Here is a 17,863-nt window from a genome sequence, read left to right on the forward strand (position 1 = left end):
TGTCACTACATGCTACCTTTTATTTTTTGTATATTTTTAAAACATTTTTTATTTCTTTAATGTTGTATCTAATTTATTTTTGGCCGTGTTGGGTCTTCGTTGCTGTGCGCAGGCTTTCTCTAGTTGCAGGGAGCGGGGGCTACTCTTCGTTGCGGTGCGCGGGCTTCTCATTGTGGTGGCTTCTCTTGTTGTGGAGCACAGGCTCTAGGCGTGTGGGCTTCAGTAGTTGTGGCTCGCGGGTTCTAGAGCACAGGCTCAGTAGTTGTGGCGCACGAGCTTAGTTGCTCCAGAGCATGTGGCATCTTCCTGGACCAGGGCTTGAACCTGTGTCCCCTGCATTGGCAGGCGGATTCTTAAGCACTGCGCCACCGGGGAAGCCCCTACATGGTACCTTTTTTTTTTTTTTTTTTTTTTTTTGTGGTACGCGGGCCTCTCACCGCGCGGGATCTTCCCAGACCAGGGCATGAACCCGCGTCCCCTGCATCGGCAGACGGACTCTCAACCACTGTGCCACCAGGGAAGCCCCATGGTACCTTTTAAAAGGAACATTAAAAGTGTTTATTTTTTGTGATGGGTTTTCTTTTCTTTTTCATCTCTTTACATATAATTCTTTTTGTAGCGTGGAATAAATTTTCATTCAGTTTCTACTTCCCTATAAATAATCATTAATTTCTGTAACAAGCTTTGGTGGTCTTCTATAATCATGTAAAGTCATTCTTTTCTAAACATGATATATTGTCAAATTTTTAAAACTTTGACACCACAATTATTAGATGAAAATACTCACAAATTGTTTCTTTTTAAAATGTGTTTCAGATTTCTTGGAGGCCTGCCTGCTTTCTCCTCTTTATCTTTTGTACTGGAAAAGCTCTTTGGTACGTAACAAATAATTTTAGACTTTTGGTGGATACTTGGTAAAGTTGTCAATGATCTTTTATATTAACAGTCAAATCCTAGTTTTACCAGTTAGTCTAATATTTTGTTTTCTCCTTTTCCTGTGTTCTGCTAAGAGGAAGAGGAGGAAGGGGAAAGCAGAGGAGTCAGGAATGACTCTTTCTCAGGTAAAATCATATTTTCAATTGATTCACAGTCTGTCCTTGTGAAATGCCCTTCTTTGGACTCATTAATCTTCCCTGACTCTGAAGTATCCTGCCTGACAGTTGTACATCACAGTCACCTGGGTCCTTCCCTCAGTCTCTGTCGTCTCCACTCAGATTTCACACCCATGGATTGGAGATGGGGTGTCAGTGCTCCTGGGCAGCAGGGATTGTTGAGAGGCCCCATCTGGATGCACTGTCTGCTTTCCGTCAACCAGGATAGAGAAGCTGCACATGCAAGTCAGGTATTAATATGCACAATACCTGGTAAAATCTGGAAAGCAGAACGATAAGGGGGAATTTTTTTTTTTCATGGCTAAGAAATTTATTTAACCAAACAATGAAAAGCTAATAAAGGGATCAAAGTCAAGAGTGGTCTGATCACAAGGACACTTTCCAGTTTTAGTATATGTGCTGCAGAAGCGAGCACAACAAGGACACTTCGAGGAAGGAGGATTATGGGCTGGCCGATCTCACCCCTAAACATAAATGCAAAAATCTCAAACATAGCATTAGCACACTATGTCATGGGTCTCAATTATTTGTCTCCCCATCCTATGGGAGAATTATACTTCTAATTCTCTGTGGGCATCAGGCACGGTCAGAGGACTTGCTTAAGCCAATAAAATGTGACCAAAGTGACCCACGTCCTTTCTAAGCCGAAACTTTAGGAACCATCGTGTGGTTCTACCATGGATCCTTCTGTGATATGAGTAGGGTGTCCTAGATAAGGACTGCTCTACCCTTTTGGGTTCCAGAATGAAGAAAATGTGAATATTGCAGCCAAAATTTAACCTGAGCACGAAATAAACCCTGTTGTTCCAAAAAAAAAAAAAAAAAAAAACAGTGGTCTGATCAGATTTGTGTTTTAGGACATTATATTGGCAGCAGAGTTACCTGATTTCACTTATCCAATTGCCTGAAAGAGACAATAGACATCATTTAGATAGGGATATGTTGAAAAGCTGATCTCTGGTGGCCTCGGCCTACAGAGGCTTGAAGCAGAATCTCAGCTCCCAGGTGGAGGTTGAAGTCAGGTCGTGGCAGTGAGAGTGCTGAATCCTAGCTCCTAGACCACGAGGGCCAGTGGCCATTGACGAGGCCTCTGGCCCGAATTCGTTCATAGAAACAAATTGCGACAGACGGAAAGTAGTGAAGCAAGTAAAGTGTTTATTAGGAGGCAAAAGAGTACGTCTGAATAGACACACACGGGCAGGCTCAGAGAAAGAGTCATACCTTTGTGGTAGTTTGAATCACTTATATAGGGCATTTCTTCTGGGTTTCCTCTGGACAGTCATCTTGCTTTGCCTGGCTCCGAGTCTGTATTTGGTTTATCCCAGGGTCCTCTCCTGTGTGTGCACGAGTCTCTCAGCCAAGGTGGATTCTAGCGAAGATATATTAAGGGGAAATTTGTTCTGACTTACTCAGAGACTCAGTTGAAGCTGAAGGAGCAAGTCACTGACTTAATCTTAATGAATGGGAATGGAATGGAAAGTTCAGAACCTTACATCAGTGACAGAGGGTGTTTTCTTCCATCCTTGAATTTAAACCATGAAATCAACCTAAATCTCTGACAGTGGGACATTCTTTAAATCACCTTCATCACCTCCATTCCTCAGAGGCTGACTTTACCTGTGGATTGTATCCTTTGAGACAGAAGTTTTTACCTTTAATGTAGGTAAGGTTCCAGCTTCATTCTTTTGCTAGTAGGTATGTATCTTCTCAGCACCATTTCTTATTGAGACTATCCTACCTTTTGTGTAGTCTTGGCACCCTTGTCTATGCATTTTACATATATTCCAAGGATTATTTGAGTTTTCTAATCTGTTCCATTGGTTTATGTATCTGTGTTTATGCCAGTACCACATCATGTTGATTACTTGTAATAGGTTTTAAAATCTAAAAATGACTGCCTTCCTCTTCTTTTTCAAGAGTATTTTGGCTGTTCGCTGCCTCTTGACATTCCCTATGAATTTTAGCATGATTTTTTTCTATTACTGTAAAAATTGCCTTTGAAATTTTATATAGGAATTCCGTTGAATCTGTAGAACACTTTGGGTAATTTGGTCATTTTGTTCTTTTTTTTTCTTTTTCTTTTTTTTTTTTTTTGGCTGCTTCACAGGGCTTGCAGGATCTTAGTTCCCCAACCAGTGATTGAACCTGTGACCCCTGCAGTGGAAGCTCGGAGTCCTAACCACTGGACTGCCAGGGAATTCCCTAATTTGGTCATTTTAAAAATATGAAGTTCCCAGGGCTTCCCTGGTGGCGCAGTGATTGAGGGTCCGCCTGCTGGTGCAGGGGGCGCGGGTTCGTGCCCCGGTCCGGGAGGGTCCCGCATGCCGCGGAGCGGCTGGGCCCGTGGGCCATGGCCGCTGGGCCTGCGTGTCTGGAGCCTGTGCTCCGTGGCGGGAGAGGCCGCAGCGGTGGGAGGCCCACGTACCACAAAATATATATATATATATATATATATATATATATATATGAAGTTCCCAATCCATGAGTACAGGGTGTTTCCATGTATCTCTATGCACTTTTTTTTAGAACATTTAGTACTTTTCAGTGTACAAGCCTTGCACCTAGTTGGCTGATCTTTTCCTAAGGATTCTATAGGATTGTTCTCTGATTTTCTGTTGACATTGTTCATTGTATATGCAGCTGATTTTCATGTGCTGACTTTTTATGCTGCAACTTTTTTAAAGTTGTTTTTTGAGGTAGTAGTTTTCTCTTGGAATCTTTTTGCTTTCGATATAGAAAACCTTGTCCTTACAAAAAAAAGATAATTTTACTTCTTTTTCAGTTTGGATAACTCTGAATTTTTTTTCGTTTTTCAATAACTCTAGCTAACGTGTTCAATAGTTTCTTGAACAGTAGTGCAGAGTATGCATCTTTCTCCTTTGTTGTTGTTTGATTTAGCAGTGTGGACTTCCCGTTTAATACATCTTTGACTACCTGTTATAGATTTTGGCATATTGTTTTTATTTTCATTCAGATATTTAAAAAATTTCCTTGTCATTTCTTCTTTGACCCATTGCTTCTTTAAGAATGAGCTGTTTAATTTCCACTTTTGGAGCATTTTGCTGTTTTCATTCTGATCTTTATTTCTGGTATCATTTCACTGTGGTTAAAGAAGATACTTTTTATGATCTGAATCTTCATAAATTTGTTAAGATTTGTTTTATTGTCTAGCATGTGGTCTGTCATGGAGAACGTTTCACATGTGCTTGAGAAGGATGTGTTTGCTGCTGTTGGGTGGAGTGTTCTGAACATGTTTGTTAGGTACAGTTGTTCTACAGTGTTGTTCAAGTGCTCTGTTTCCTCATTGATCTTTTGGTTTCCATGCATTGGTAAAACTCAGGTATTGAAATCTGATACTAATATTGTGCTGTTATCTATTTCCAATTTTATTTCTGTTAAGAGCGTCTTCATTTTGGGGGGAGCTCTGATGTTAGGTGTATACATACTTGTAATCGTTATAGCTTCTTGGTAGATTTACCCTTTTCTCATTTCATAATGTATTTTGTCTCTTGTGTTAGTTTTTTCCTTAGTTTATTTTGTCTGATATTGTGCAGTCACCCCTGCTCCCTTTAGGATTGAATATCTTTTTCCATCCTTTCACTTTTCGCCTTTCCATGTCCTTAGATTTGTGAATGTTCACAGTTGCAGCTCTGACACACTCTCCGTGTGTCTCTTGCTCTCTGTTTTCCTCCTGTTACTTCTGCTAGTGGTCCCTGCTCAGGCACACTGTACAGTGGTGAAAGGCAGGAGCCCTGGCCAGCCCGCTTCACTCCACTGTAACTTCAGCAGGAATTAATCAAGTGTTTCCTTCTGATCATGATGTTTGGTGGAATATTCTTGCTTAATAACAATATTTTTTTTCCTTTTTTTTTTTTTTTTGCGGTATGCGGGCCTCTCACTGTTGTGGCCTCTCCTGTTGCGGAGCACAGGCTCCGGACACGCAGGCTCAGCGGCAATGGCTCACAGGCCCAGCCACTCCGCGGTATGTGGGATCTTCTCAGACCGGGACACGAACCCGTGTCCCCTACATCAGCAGACGGACTCTCAACCACTGCGCCACCAGGGAAGCCCTGTCATTTTTAGTTGTCCAATAAGTTTTAAATTTTACTATCATGATAATTTTATTATTAATCTGTGCAAATAATGTATAATAGTAATAACTTTTCCAATTTTGAGTCAAAGTTATTAGTGGAAAAAAAAGAAACTCTTTTGCCTTTGCTAATACCTATCTAAGGCTAAATGGACAAAATCATAGTTTTTAATATAGTTATTATATTGAGGTTGGAATTAAAGTATTCTTCTATTTTTTCATGTCTCTACTGTTATTTCTTAGTAGCCCATTATGGAATTATGTGGACAAATGCAGTTGAGTACGATCGATAACATTTTCATTGTCTGGAAGATCCTGAAATGCACATGAATAAAAATGATGATGAAAAAATTGTCTGAAAATTAGTTCAGATAATACTCCTTTCATTCACTTGATATAGTGTTGACATGTGTGTGCATACATTCATGGATGTACAATTCCATGCTTTAGATAAAAGTCATCATGATTCTGAAACTATGTATTTTACCTGTTTGCAGTAGAAATTATATTTTTAATATATTCCATGGCCTTGAATATTTTCTATACTATTATGTTAATGGTTTAAATAGTAATACAATTACTAGTATTTTGTGTGCATATGTGCGTGCACACATGTGTAATGGCCTTTTAGGCCGTTCCATGTTGTTCACCTTGAACTTCATTCACGTTTTCTCAGGGAACTGTCTGGCAATGTACTTTTTTTTTTTTTAAGCTTCCAAGAGCATTTTGTTTATTTAACTTCCTCCTTCTCCTCTCAGTAGCACTTAGTATGAACACAGCATTGTTCTGAGGGCTTTAAGAATATTAATGTGTTTAATTCCCATGCACGAAGTGGATCCTAGTTATTACCCTCATTTTACAGTGGAGGAGTCTGAGGTTCAGAGAGAGGTTAAGAGACTTGCCCAGGGCCACACAGCTGGGATGTGGTGCGGCTGAGACTCGAACCCAGGCAGCCTAGCCCAGAATCTTGAACACACCACCCTGAGCTCTTCCCATAGACAGATTCATGCTGATGTGAGCGCTGGGCAGCAGTGGGCCCTGGTGCTTGGTGTGGAGTCATCCTCACTGCCCCTCACACAGCCTGGTGGGGCTGGCACTGCCTTTCCCAGCATGCCCCTGCCTCACTGACGGGGCCCCCAAGCCCCTTTGGTCCGACATAGGCCCCTCCAGACCGTTGGCCACCAGCAGCTCCACCAGGGGACGCTGTGGTCCCACGTGAGCCACTGCGTGTTTCTTAGGCAGCTCCTGTCTGCCCGCCCGTGTCTCCCTCCCTTTGCCAGACAGACTGGCATTTTCCATCCCGTTCACACACCCTGGGTGCTCATCCCTTCCGTGGAAGGGCAGTGACCTGTGGTAAGCTACAGTCAGATGAGGAGGCTTAGGGCAAGGCTCCCTCCAGGAAAACGGGCTCTCCTTCCATCTCCTCTTTTTCCTTTTCCTTCTAAAGGATCCCAAGGGCAGAGGAGGGTGGGGTGGCATTTGAGGGGTGTTGGGAAAGCCCTGAGATTCTGGCAATGTACTTTTAATGCTGTATGTGTTACTTAACTGTTTGATTTTAAACTTCATTTCCAAAGTCCAGCCTTCGGAGTTCGGCTGCTTGCTGTGTGATTCCTTAGATTCTTGACCTGAGTTGAGTTTCTCAGTGTCTGACACAGTTTTCTCCTCTGCAGTATCAGAACAGGTCTTTAATGAGCTGTGTTGTTGATAACAAGTTAATACAAGTAAAACATTTAGAGTAATGCATACCACGTAGCAAGTGTTCAAACAGTGTTCGTCTTTGCTGCTGTTATCATCATGATAGGAGGTTTTGAGCTTTCCTTAAACCCACTGTGGACTCTGTCGTCTCTGAAGACACCACTCAAGCTCCTCCAGGTTTAATTATCCCTCAGTGTGTAGAACATAATATCTAACACTTCCATATAGACAACCCGGCATTGAATTTTTATTTGTATCTATTTCATGTATTTCCTACAAAAATGATAAATCTATATCTATTTGAAGGATATCGTACTCTCTATGACAAAGCATAAGAAATTAAAATTAGACACACGAGTAGCTCCAAATACCTTTAAATGACTTTCAGAATACGTACTTTTGCATAGCACAGGGAGATCAGCTTGGTGCTTTGTGACCACCTAGAAGGGTGGGATAGGGCGGGTGGGAGATGCAAGAGGGAAGAGATATGGGGATATATGTGTATGTATAGCTGGTTCACTTTGTTATAAAGCAGAAACTAACACACCATTGTAAAGCAATTATACTCCAATAAAGATGTTTTAAAAAAAAGAATACATACTTCAACCTAATTGATCTTTTCACCTCTACTCATTTTATATGCAAATAAGAACTCTGCTCATGGCCCTTGGCGAAATGTTTTTTTTTATTTAAGGCACGGTTGACCTTCAAGGATGTGGTCATCGAATTCTCTCCAGAAGAGTGGGAATGCCTGGATCCTGCTCAGAGGGCCTTGTACAGGGACGTGATGGTGGAGAACTACAGGAACCTGATCTCTGTAGGTGAGGATAACTTCACTCCAAAAGTTGGGAAGGTAGTTTTGCATTTACCATTGTTTGCCTTTGGGGATCGCCTGCCTTCCTTAACTGAACTCAAAGTCATGTTGACCGGGCAAGAAAAGTTTTGTGATGTAGCATCAGGAGTTTTGGGGTTGTTTTTTTTATTTTATTTTTTCAATTTTATTTATTTATTTATTTATGGTTTCGTTGGGTCTTGGTTGCTGCCCGCGGGCTTTCTCTAGTTGCAGTGAGCAGGGGCTTCTCTTCGTTGTGGTGCGCGGGCTTCTTGTTGTGGTGGCTTCTCTTGTTGCAGAGCTTGGGCTCTAGGTGCGTGGGCTTCAGTAGTTGTGGCACACGGGCTCAGTAGTTGTGGCTCACGGGCTCTAGAGCGCAGGCTCAGTAGTTGGGGCGCATGGGCTTAGTTGCTCCGTGGCATGTGGGATCTTCCAAGACCAGGGCTCGAACCCGTGTCCCCTGCATTGACAAGCGGATTTTTAACCACTGCGCCACCAGGGAAGTCCCAAGGAAATCCTAGCATCAGGAGTTTAAACATGCCCTTTCTTCAGATGATCTAGCCACTTCATGATATGCCAGGAGTTTTTCCAGTGCTTGAGTACGTCTAATGCCCAACCGGAAACTTTTAAAATATTTCATTCCCTGTGCTCTACCCCTGTGCTTTTGATTCAGTACTTCTTGGTAGAGAGCTGGATATCTGTATGTTACATTGTTCCCTCTGCATTGAGAAGGAGGCAGGCAGTGGCTGAATTTGTGAAACATTTTTCCAGACCCATCTGTAATGTCCTCACTCTCATGTGAACAGAGAGCTGGAATTCTGGAAAAGCCACAGCAGTTGACATTTCTTTCAATAGGCAGGAATTTCTATTTTTGATGTGAGTGTTATTTGCATATTTGAGCAAGAGGAAGCACTCTGGACTGTGAAGAGTGACATGAAAATAGCAAAAAACCAAATGGGTGGGAATGAATCGAAATTTGAGCACAGATCAGATCTCAGAAGGGCAGAGAGGAAGCCACAGCATTAGTAGTGTTTGGGAAAGTCTACGCAGATGGAGAGTACTTTGGGAAAACAGGATTTATTTGTTGTCAAGTCTGAGAGGAAATTTTTCTTCTCCCTGAGTTATCACTGTCTCTCAACATGTAAAATGTATCATGTCATCCTCCAGTGGTGCAGGAGCTCCATCAGCAACAAAGGCAAAGTCTTTATCGTGGTCTACATCACTTGGCCATTTGGCTTCTGTGGACTTGTTATTCTTTGATTTTGAGAGTCACAAAGAGGGTTGTTTTAAAGAAGGGTCTATTGCTCCCTCAGCTCTCCTTTTGGACTTGATTCCCTTCAATGCTCAGTTCTCAGCTCTGGCACCTCAGAACCTGCATGGAGCTGTCTCAAGCCCTGTCTGCTTGTTTAGATCCCTCAGCCATTTCTTCTGTTCTGAGTTGGCCACACATATCACGGATGTGTGTAATAGAGAGGTGCATTAGGTCTTCTGTAACTGTTACTTAGGAAAACTGTAAAGACGGTGGACAGAGAGATCCTCTTTTTAATCCCTAGTCCCTCCTGGGGAGAACATATGAATCTTTCTGACTAGCTTGGAATCTGTGGGTCAAGCTCATGATTCCATGTCAAGGACTCATAATATCTGAACCCCATATCTCGTGTTTTTTCCTCTACCTTGTAGGGAAATATATATTCTTTCTGATTTCATATTCTCCCACATTTGCATGATTTTGCCTGTGAAACTTATTTTGAAATACATACTCCCAGGGTCTGAAATTTTATCCCATTTCTTTGCTGTGATAATGTACCTGCAGTTAATGGACAACTTCTGCTGGACACTGTGGAATGGGTTTACTGTGTAACATTAAATTCTTTTTTAAAACTAAATTTATTTATTTTATTTGTTTATTTTTGGCTGCGTTGGATCTTCGTTGCTGTGCGCGGGCTTTCTCTAGTTGCGGCGAGCGGGGGCTACTCTTTGTTGCAGTGCACGGGCTTCTCATTGCGGTGGCTTCTCTTGTGGAGCACGGGCTCTGGGTGTGCAGGCTTCAGCAGCTGTGGCTCACAGGCTCTAGAGCGCAGCCTCAGTAGTTGTGGCACACGGGCTTCGTTGCTCTGCAGCATGTGGGATCTTCCCGGACCAGGGCTCGAACCTGTGTACCCTGCACTGGCAGGCGGATTCTTAACCACTGTGCCACCAGGGAAGTCCCAGCATTAAATTCTTGATGGCAAATACTTTCCCTCATTGTTGCAATATTTCCTGCTACGTAGAAAATCACCACTGTAAAGTAGTTAGTAGCGGGGTGAGCATGTTCTAGGTTGCAAAATAAAGACCCTGATTGATAAGTCTTTCCAGTTCTTTTTCTGGTTTTGAGGAATGTTATCAAAGCATGTCTCAATAGCACTGTGACAATGTTGTTTACATATACTACTGATCATCCCCTTTGATCCTCAAGAAATGGTATAGGAATTTCTCCTAGAGATAACATTGTCCAAGTTCACATCCTCAAGTTAGGCTATTGACTAAACTGTTGTTGATGCCATATTTTTTGTCACCTGTGTGCCCACTGTTTGTTCTACATCCACCCTTAATTTTGCAGCGTCTTAATGAGAGAGCTTGGGAATTCCCTGGTGGTCCAGTGGTTAGGACTTTCACTGCCGAAGGCGCGGGTTCAATCCCTGGTCGGGGAACTAAGATCCCACAAGCCACGCCGTGGTCAAAAAAAAAAAAAATTGAGACAGCTTATGAAGTGGAGTGATACCTTCAATGATGAACCATCATTTGTTTTGTTTACGGCACTGCTACTTTCATTTGGTACTTTTCTATGCATAATAAATGGTCTTGATTTTATTTCTTTAATCATCAGGTCTGTGTATTTGATGTTGCTCTTAGTGGTTTTGTTTCCTATTTTCCATGTGTGGTTGGTTGATTGGGGAAGAGCCAGCCCCCTTATGGTAGAATTGGTGATTAGTTCTTTATAGAATTCTTTATATAGTCTTGATATTCTGCTACGGCGTAGATCATTTGTAAATATTTTCTCCCATACAGTAGATTACTTTTGACTCTACTGAGTGTGCTCTAATGCACAGTAGTTTATAACTTTGAGGTGGTTCAAATTGCTGCTTTTACTTTGTCACCTGTGATTTTTGTGTTATGTCTGATAAATCATTGGTGAATGCAATGTCAGAAAGCTTTTCCTGTATGTTTACTTCTAGCAGTTTTATACATTTTGGTCTTTGGTTTAGGTCTTTCATTAGTTTTGTATATCATATAAGTTAATGGTCCAACTTAACTGTTCTGTATTTGGATAACTGGTTTTCTCCACATCTTTTTTTTGATAGACTGCCCTTCCCCCGTTGAGTTGTCTTGACCACCTTGTACAACATCATTTAACCATGTACAAGAGATTTTTTTTGACGTCTCTGTACTATTCCACCAGTCTCTCTGTCTTTATCTCTGTACCACAGTGTTGTGATTAGTGTAGGTTTGGAGTAAGTTTTGAAGTAAAGACATGTGAGACCTATGACTGTGTTCTTTTCAAGCTTATTTTGCTGTTCAGCATCTTTTGAGATTCCAAATGAATCTGTAGGGTGTATTTATCTATTTCTTCAAGAAATGCTATTGGGATTTTACTAGGGAGTGGGTTGAATCTGTTGATCACTGTGGGTAATATTGACATCTTGACAATATTGACTTCAAATACATGAATTTAGGATATCCTTGCATCAATTTGTGTCTTTTCTAATATTTTTAGTCATGTTTTTAGTTTACGGTGTACACATCTTTCTGTCCTTTTGTAAGGTTATGCCTAAGTGTTTAGTTTTATTTTATTTATTTACTTATTTAAATAATTTTTTTTTATTTGGTTGCACCAGGTCTTAGTTGCTGGTCGCCGGCTCCTTAGTTGTGGCAGGCAGGCTCCTTAGTTGCGGCATGCATGTGGGATCTAGTTCCCTGATGAGGAATCGAACCTGGGCCACCTGCATTGGGAGCGTGGAGTCTTAACCACTGCGCCACCAGGGAAGTCCCCTTGTTTTATTTTCTGATGTTATTGTAAATTGAATTGTTTTCTCAATTTCTTTCTTGATTTTTCATTGTTAATATATAGAAACACAATTGATTTTTGTGTGTTCATTTAATATCTTGTAATTTTTCTGAGTTCATTCATTATTTCTAGCAGATTTTTAGCAGGATCTTCATGGTTTTCTACATATTACATCATGTTGCTTTTAAACACATGACTTTGTTTCGTTTTTCTATTTTAATACTTCTGTGTCTTTTTATGCCTATTTGTTCCTGCTAGGATTTCCAGGAATAAGCTTTTAGAAATAGAGCAGGTATCCTCTTCCAGTTTCTGATTTAGAAAGAATGCTTTCAGTCTTTGACCAGTGAGCCTGATGTTAGCTGTCGGCAGTTAATATATGTCCTTCACTGTGCTGTGGTAGCTTTTTAAATTCCTTGTTTATTGAGTGTTTTTTATCATGAAAGCCCGTAGACTTGTGTTATATGGTTTTTACTGCATCAGTTGAGATGGTCATTTTATTTTTTGTTTCATTCTGTTAATGTACTGTTTTACACCAAAAGTTTACATATCTTGAACCACCTTACATTTCAAGAATATATCACCTTATGTTATTTTATATAATCCTTTCAGTGTGGTGTTAGTTTTAGTTTACTTTTTTAAAATTAAGTAATTAATCAATTGATTTATGACTCTGTTGGGTCTTCGTTGTTGCGCGTGGGCTTTCTCTAGTTGTAGTGAACAGGGGCTACTCTTTGTTGTGGTGTGCGGGCTTCTCATCGTGGTGGCTTCTCTTGTTGTGGAGCACAGGCTCTAGGTGAGTGGGCTTCAGTAGTTGTGGCACGTGGGCTCAGTAGTTGTGGCTCACAGGCTCTAGAGCACGGGCTCAATAGTTGTGGTGCATGGGCTTAGTTTCTCCGCGGCGTGTGGCATCTTCCCAGACCAGGGATTGAACCCATGTCCTCTGCATTGGCAGGCGGATTCTTAACCAGTGCCCTAGCTGAGAAGTCCCCCATTTCCTTTTGATGGCCTTATTCTAGTTTTTCCTTCAGGTTTCAGCTAAGAACAGTCTTGCACATCTCATGGAATATTATATCTGTTCTTTGTGAAAATATGCATGGAAATGGGACTCAGGGAATATTGAATTTGATATCCTACATAGCAAATAATGTAATAGATGTACAACTGCTTTATATCTAAAATATTCTATTCGCTCTCTTTTTAAATCTCTTTCATTTTGGCCGCATACCCATAGGATAACTTCCACAGTTAAAAATTGAACAGTATTGTGTTACTTGCTAAGCCAATTTTTCTTTTCTTTTAACCTCCTTATTTTTAGTTGTCTCGTACGGTTTTATTCACACATATATGCAGTCACAAGGAGTGATACCCCATGTTTATCATTCCCTGTGCTTCACTGAGGCCCTTATCAGTCCTGGTCTTTACATGGTCCCTTGATGCTGACAGAAGCACTGTCATTTGCTCCCATATTTAAGTTGTTCTCCTGATCTCCCCAGTTTCCACAGCATTTCTTCAGCCATCACTCCACCTTTCTCATTACTCACACTGTAAAAATGATCCCCTTTCATCCACTGAACAGCTTTCTCAGGATCCGACTTAAATTAATATGTGCAACCGTGATGACTCAGAAACCATTTGAAGGAGGGATTGCTGAATAACAGTATTAGTTACACAGCTCACTTCTTGTTGCATCTCCTTTGAGTTTTCCTTTCAAAACTACTGGTACTTGTATGTTGAGTCTTAATTTGTATATGCTTTGTGGTTATGGTGGAAAAACTTTTTTTTGAGAGCTAATACAAGTTGTTCCAACTGAATATTTTGTCACAGTGTGTTTGCAGGTAGGCTGCCCTAAACTTAAGTTGAATTACGTGTAATCACTGTTTCTTTAGTAAAGAATCCTATTCTTTAGTGTTCCTAAAAATCTTTAACATCATGGTTGAGAAGTTTCATAACTGTGTTTGGTAAAAGTATTACTTTTGGTGTAACATCATATATTCACCATGAAACATTTGTTCATGCAGTGTAATGAATAGTATACCTATGGTCCTTTTTATCTTGTAGATCTCTCTCATATACACGTGATCAAGAAATTACAACTAAAATCAAACACTGACATAGGAGAAATATTCCCAACAGTGATGTTGGGAAGCCATGGAAGCTGTGAAATCAAGCATTTTTACCTACAGGAAATACAGGAGAATATGCATGACCTTGGTTGTCAGTGGAGAGATGATGAAAGAAATTACAAATATATTCCTACATCCCCTAATGAAGATGTCACTTATAGAAGAGTTCGACATGGTAGAAGGGATTCAGGAAAGAAGCCGATTGCAAATAGGCTGGCATTAAGCTTTTCGGATGAACTGCGTATGTTTAAAAGTAAACAGAAAATCTATGAATTTCATCAAGCTGTTAAGAGCATCAACAATAGTACCTCATTTTCACCATCTCAAGAGATTTCTCCTACTGGCCAATCGACAATTTCTAATATACATGGGAGTGATTTTATGCATCTTTCAATACTGACAGAAGACCAGAAAGCACACAGGGCAAGTGCTTACAAATGTAATAAGTATGGCAAAACCTCTCCTAAAGGCTCAAACCTCAGTAGATATCAGAGAATCCACACAGGAGAGAAATTGCGTAAATGTGATGTGTGTGACAAGGTCTTTAGTCGAAATTCACACCTTGTAAGTCATAAGAGGGTTCATACTGGAGAGAAACCTTATAAATGTAAGGAGTGTGGCAAGAGGTTTAGTCAAAATTCACATCTTACAAGTCATCAGAGAATTCATACTGGAGAGATGCCTTATAGATGTCATGTGTGTGGGAAGACCATTTATTCCGCCTCAGGCCTCAGGAGACATATGATAATCCACAGAGAAGCTAAACAATGTAAATGTGATGTATGTGGCAGAGTCTTTAATCAGAAAGCAGTCCTTGCAGTTCATCAGAGAACTCATACTGGAGAGAGACCTTACAAATGTGGTGAGTGTGGCAGTGTCTTTAGTCAAAAAACACACCTTACAAGTCATCTGGTAACTCATACTGGAGAGAAACCTCACAAATGTAATGAGTGTGGCAAGTTTTTTCGGGATAAGAGAACCTTTACAAGGCATCAACAAATTCACACTGCAGTGAAACCTTACAGATGTAATGAGTGTGGGAAGTTCTTTCGTGAGAAGCCAACCCTTACGAGGCATCAGCACGTTCACACTGGAGAAAAACCTTACAAATGTAATGAGTGTGGCAGAGTCTTTAGTCAAAATTCAAACCTTGCACGTCATCAGGGAATTCATAATGGTGAGAAACCTTACAGATGTAATCAGTGTGGCAAGCTCTTTAATCGAAAAGGAAACCTTGCAGTTCATCAGAGAATTCATACTGGAGAGAAACCTTACAAATGTAGTGAGTGTGGCAAAGTGTTTAGTAAAAATTCAAACCTTGTGTGTCATCAGAGAATTCATACTGGGGAGAAACCTTACAAATGTAATGAGTGTGGCAAAGTCTTTCGTTACAAACAACGTCTTCGAATTCATCACAGACTACATAATGGATAGAAACCTTGCAAATGTGTTGAGTGTGGAAAAGCCTTTACTCAGGTCTCAACCTTTGCTACACATCAGAAAATCCATACTTAAGAAAAACCATATAAATGTATGTGGAAAGGTCTTTAAAATTCAAACTTGAAAAAAAAATTAAAATGTGAAAATTCACACCTTACAATTCTTTGGCAAAATCACAGTGGGGAGAAACTGTACAAGTATCATGAGTGTTGTAAAGTTTTTGTGTGTGCAGCCTCTCTTACCGCCAGGTAATCTATAATGGAAAGAAACCTTGCAAGTATAATGACTGTCTACATGTGTTTAGTCAAAATTCATACCTTATAACCTGCCCAAGAATTCATACTGGAGCGATACCTTGCCAATGTAATGAGTGTGGCAAATTCTTCAGTGTGCTTTTAAGCCTAACTGAACATCAGGTAATCCATGATCTTGAGAGAGTTTAAGAGTGTAGTGAAGTGTCAAGGCATTTAGTAGGTGTCCACGTTTTCGGCTTTATTAGAATACTTATTCTGGAAAGAAACCAGATAAATGTAATTATTGTGGCCAGGTCTTTAGAAAAGGAATTTATTCACCAAGTAATTCGTTCCGGAGATTACCTCACAGATGTTATGAATGGGAAAACCTTTCCTTGGGGCTAACAGCTCACCAGGCATCAGATAATTTGTGCTGGATTGTTATGAAATTATTCCTCCTACGTTTGCATCTTTGCCACTGTACTATTGTCTGTCCCAGAGAAATCCCTGTTTGAGGTGGGAGCACTTTCCACACTTCTCATAGACTCTGCCTCTTAGTCTCAAACAGCAAAACACTCCTCTGATTGCTTCCTGGTGCCAGGACTACCTGCTTAGCATTTTGTAACAGTGTTTGGGGGAGAAGGTGACAGCCAGTCTCTGTGATGTGTTTGTGATTCGGACGTAACCATTTTCTAGAACTGCAACATAACTTCAGCGGAAGTGCAAGGATAGTGCACACTTTGTGTGGTGAGAATGTTTCTGCAAAACTTTGTTTCCAGTTGCCAATTCCCTCAAACAACTACAAGTTGCTAATGAACATCACTGCAGTGTAGCAGAGACTCTTCCTTTTCCTTGACCCCTTATTTTCTTAGTTTACACATTTTTCTTTTACTTTCTTGAGCTTTCACCAATATGATATTACATTTTAAATTTCAGTTTCATTTGTAAGTTTCTAGTATATAGAATTGTGATCGATTTTTGCATGTTCTACTTGTGTCCTGATACCTTGTAAATTATTCTTTTTCCAGAAATGTTTGTAGGTTCTTTTGTTTTTCTACATACACCATGTAATTAAATTTCCTATTTATGCTGTACGAAATTACCACAGAGTGCCTTAAGTAAACAGATTTATTCTCTTCTTTTTCTGTCCAGAGTTGTAAATGGACCCAGAGCACTGGGCTCTTTTGGGTGCTTCAGGTCACAATTCGTTTTCTTTCCTTTCCAGAATTCCAAATATCACTTTCATCCTCATCCTCATGGTCTTCATGTGGCTTTGCATGACACACTCTTAATTAATCAATGCTTTTGTTTAGTCATCTTCTTTTCATTTGAGCATTTCCTGAACACATCATTTAAATTAGGCCACCATCTCAGTCTATCATTGTATTAATATATATACCTCTTCATCGTACCTAACACAGTCATATCTTATTTAATAATTGCTGACATTCCCTTATACAGTATAAGCTCCTGAAGGCAGGTTATTGTATTTCTTCCTACGTATTCAGTGATTGGACTCATTCCCCATTGACAGAATGAGTGAATGTACTTTATGAGTGCAAAGACGGTTAGTGTGATAGATAGGATCATAGATCAGTAGGTCAGATGGTCAAATAAACATGTGATCATATTTGTGGACTGAAATTTAATTGTCCTGTACTTTACAGCCTAATGTTCTGAATATTTGTCATAAATTCTCACACCATAATTTGTTCACACATGAGTTTTCCGCAACACATGCTAAACAGTTTTAGCTCATGAGTGAAGGGATGTCTTCATGAAGTTTTCTTAAGCCACAACATTTTAAATTCAAGATTCTTTCTCAAATACTCCATTCTGTCCCCATCACTAAATAACAATCCTATTTCTCAGGTCGGACAGTTTCTATTTGTGATAGATTGCCTGGAAAACAGTAACTGAAAGAAATAGGTTTATCATTCTCACCTAACAGGAAGTCCAGAGGGTGCTGTGTTGGATGTGATGGGTCCTCTCCCTTCTTCCTCCATGACCACTTAGTCTTCAGTGTTTTTCTAGCAACCTGGCTGCTGGATGACTAAGGAGAATGATCATTATGACGTAAAATCCTTTGCAATTTTAGATTTTGTCTCCTTTTCATAGAAATATTAATTTGAGACATCTTTTCCCAATATATTAATTTGTGTTCAATATCCACCATGATTTTAATATGAAATGTGAATTTTCAAATTTCATATTTCTATCTCAAGAACAGAGATAGGTAAAGGGAAAAGGTGTTAGGGCCAGATTGTATCTATGGACTTTGTTCATTTTCCTG

The 17,863-nt window shown here is 40.2% G+C and overlaps 2 protein-coding genes across 2 annotated transcripts in view; both read left to right on the forward strand.

Annotated features, from left to right (window-relative positions):
* Positions 1-828: 828 nt before the first annotated feature.
* On the forward strand, positions 829-16,707 carry LOC109547094 (uncharacterized). Its single transcript, XM_073796698.1, has 5 exons — positions 829-875; positions 1,011-1,061; positions 1,215-1,342; positions 7,592-7,718; positions 13,833-16,707. The coding sequence occupies exons 3-5, from the start codon at positions 1,226-1,228 to the stop codon at positions 15,329-15,331; spliced, it is 1,743 nt and encodes a 580-aa protein (XP_073652799.1). The 5' UTR covers positions 829-875; positions 1,011-1,061; positions 1,215-1,225; the 3' UTR covers positions 15,332-16,707.
* The window catches only part of LOC117308943 (uncharacterized), a 75,401-nt gene continuing 65,129 nt past the window's right edge, over positions 7,592-17,863 (forward strand). Inside the window, exon 1 of the mRNA XM_073795671.1 lies at positions 7,592-7,718. The gene's annotated coding sequence lies outside the window, so the exon portion shown is untranslated. The remainder of the gene's footprint in view (positions 7,719-17,863) is intronic.

This window comes from Tursiops truncatus, chromosome 19 (assembly GCF_011762595.2).
Source record: "Tursiops truncatus isolate mTurTru1 chromosome 19, mTurTru1.mat.Y, whole genome shotgun sequence".
Lineage (NCBI taxonomy): Eukaryota > Metazoa > Chordata > Mammalia > Artiodactyla > Delphinidae > Tursiops > Tursiops truncatus.

Bases quoted from the DNA above. Each gene is read 5' to 3' on its own strand.
- LOC109547094 (XM_073796698.1), top strand. From the start codon at position 1,226: ATGGATTGGAGATGGGGTGTCAGTGCTCCTGGGCAGCAGGGATTGTTG. The intron at 1,343-7,591 runs GTATTAATATGC...TTTTTATTTAAG, and splicing joins AAGCTGCACATGCAAGTCAG to GCACGGTTGACCTTCAAGGA. The intron at 7,719-13,832 runs GTGAGGATAACT...TTTATCTTGTAG, and splicing joins CAGGAACCTGATCTCTGTAG to ATCTCTCTCATATACACGTG.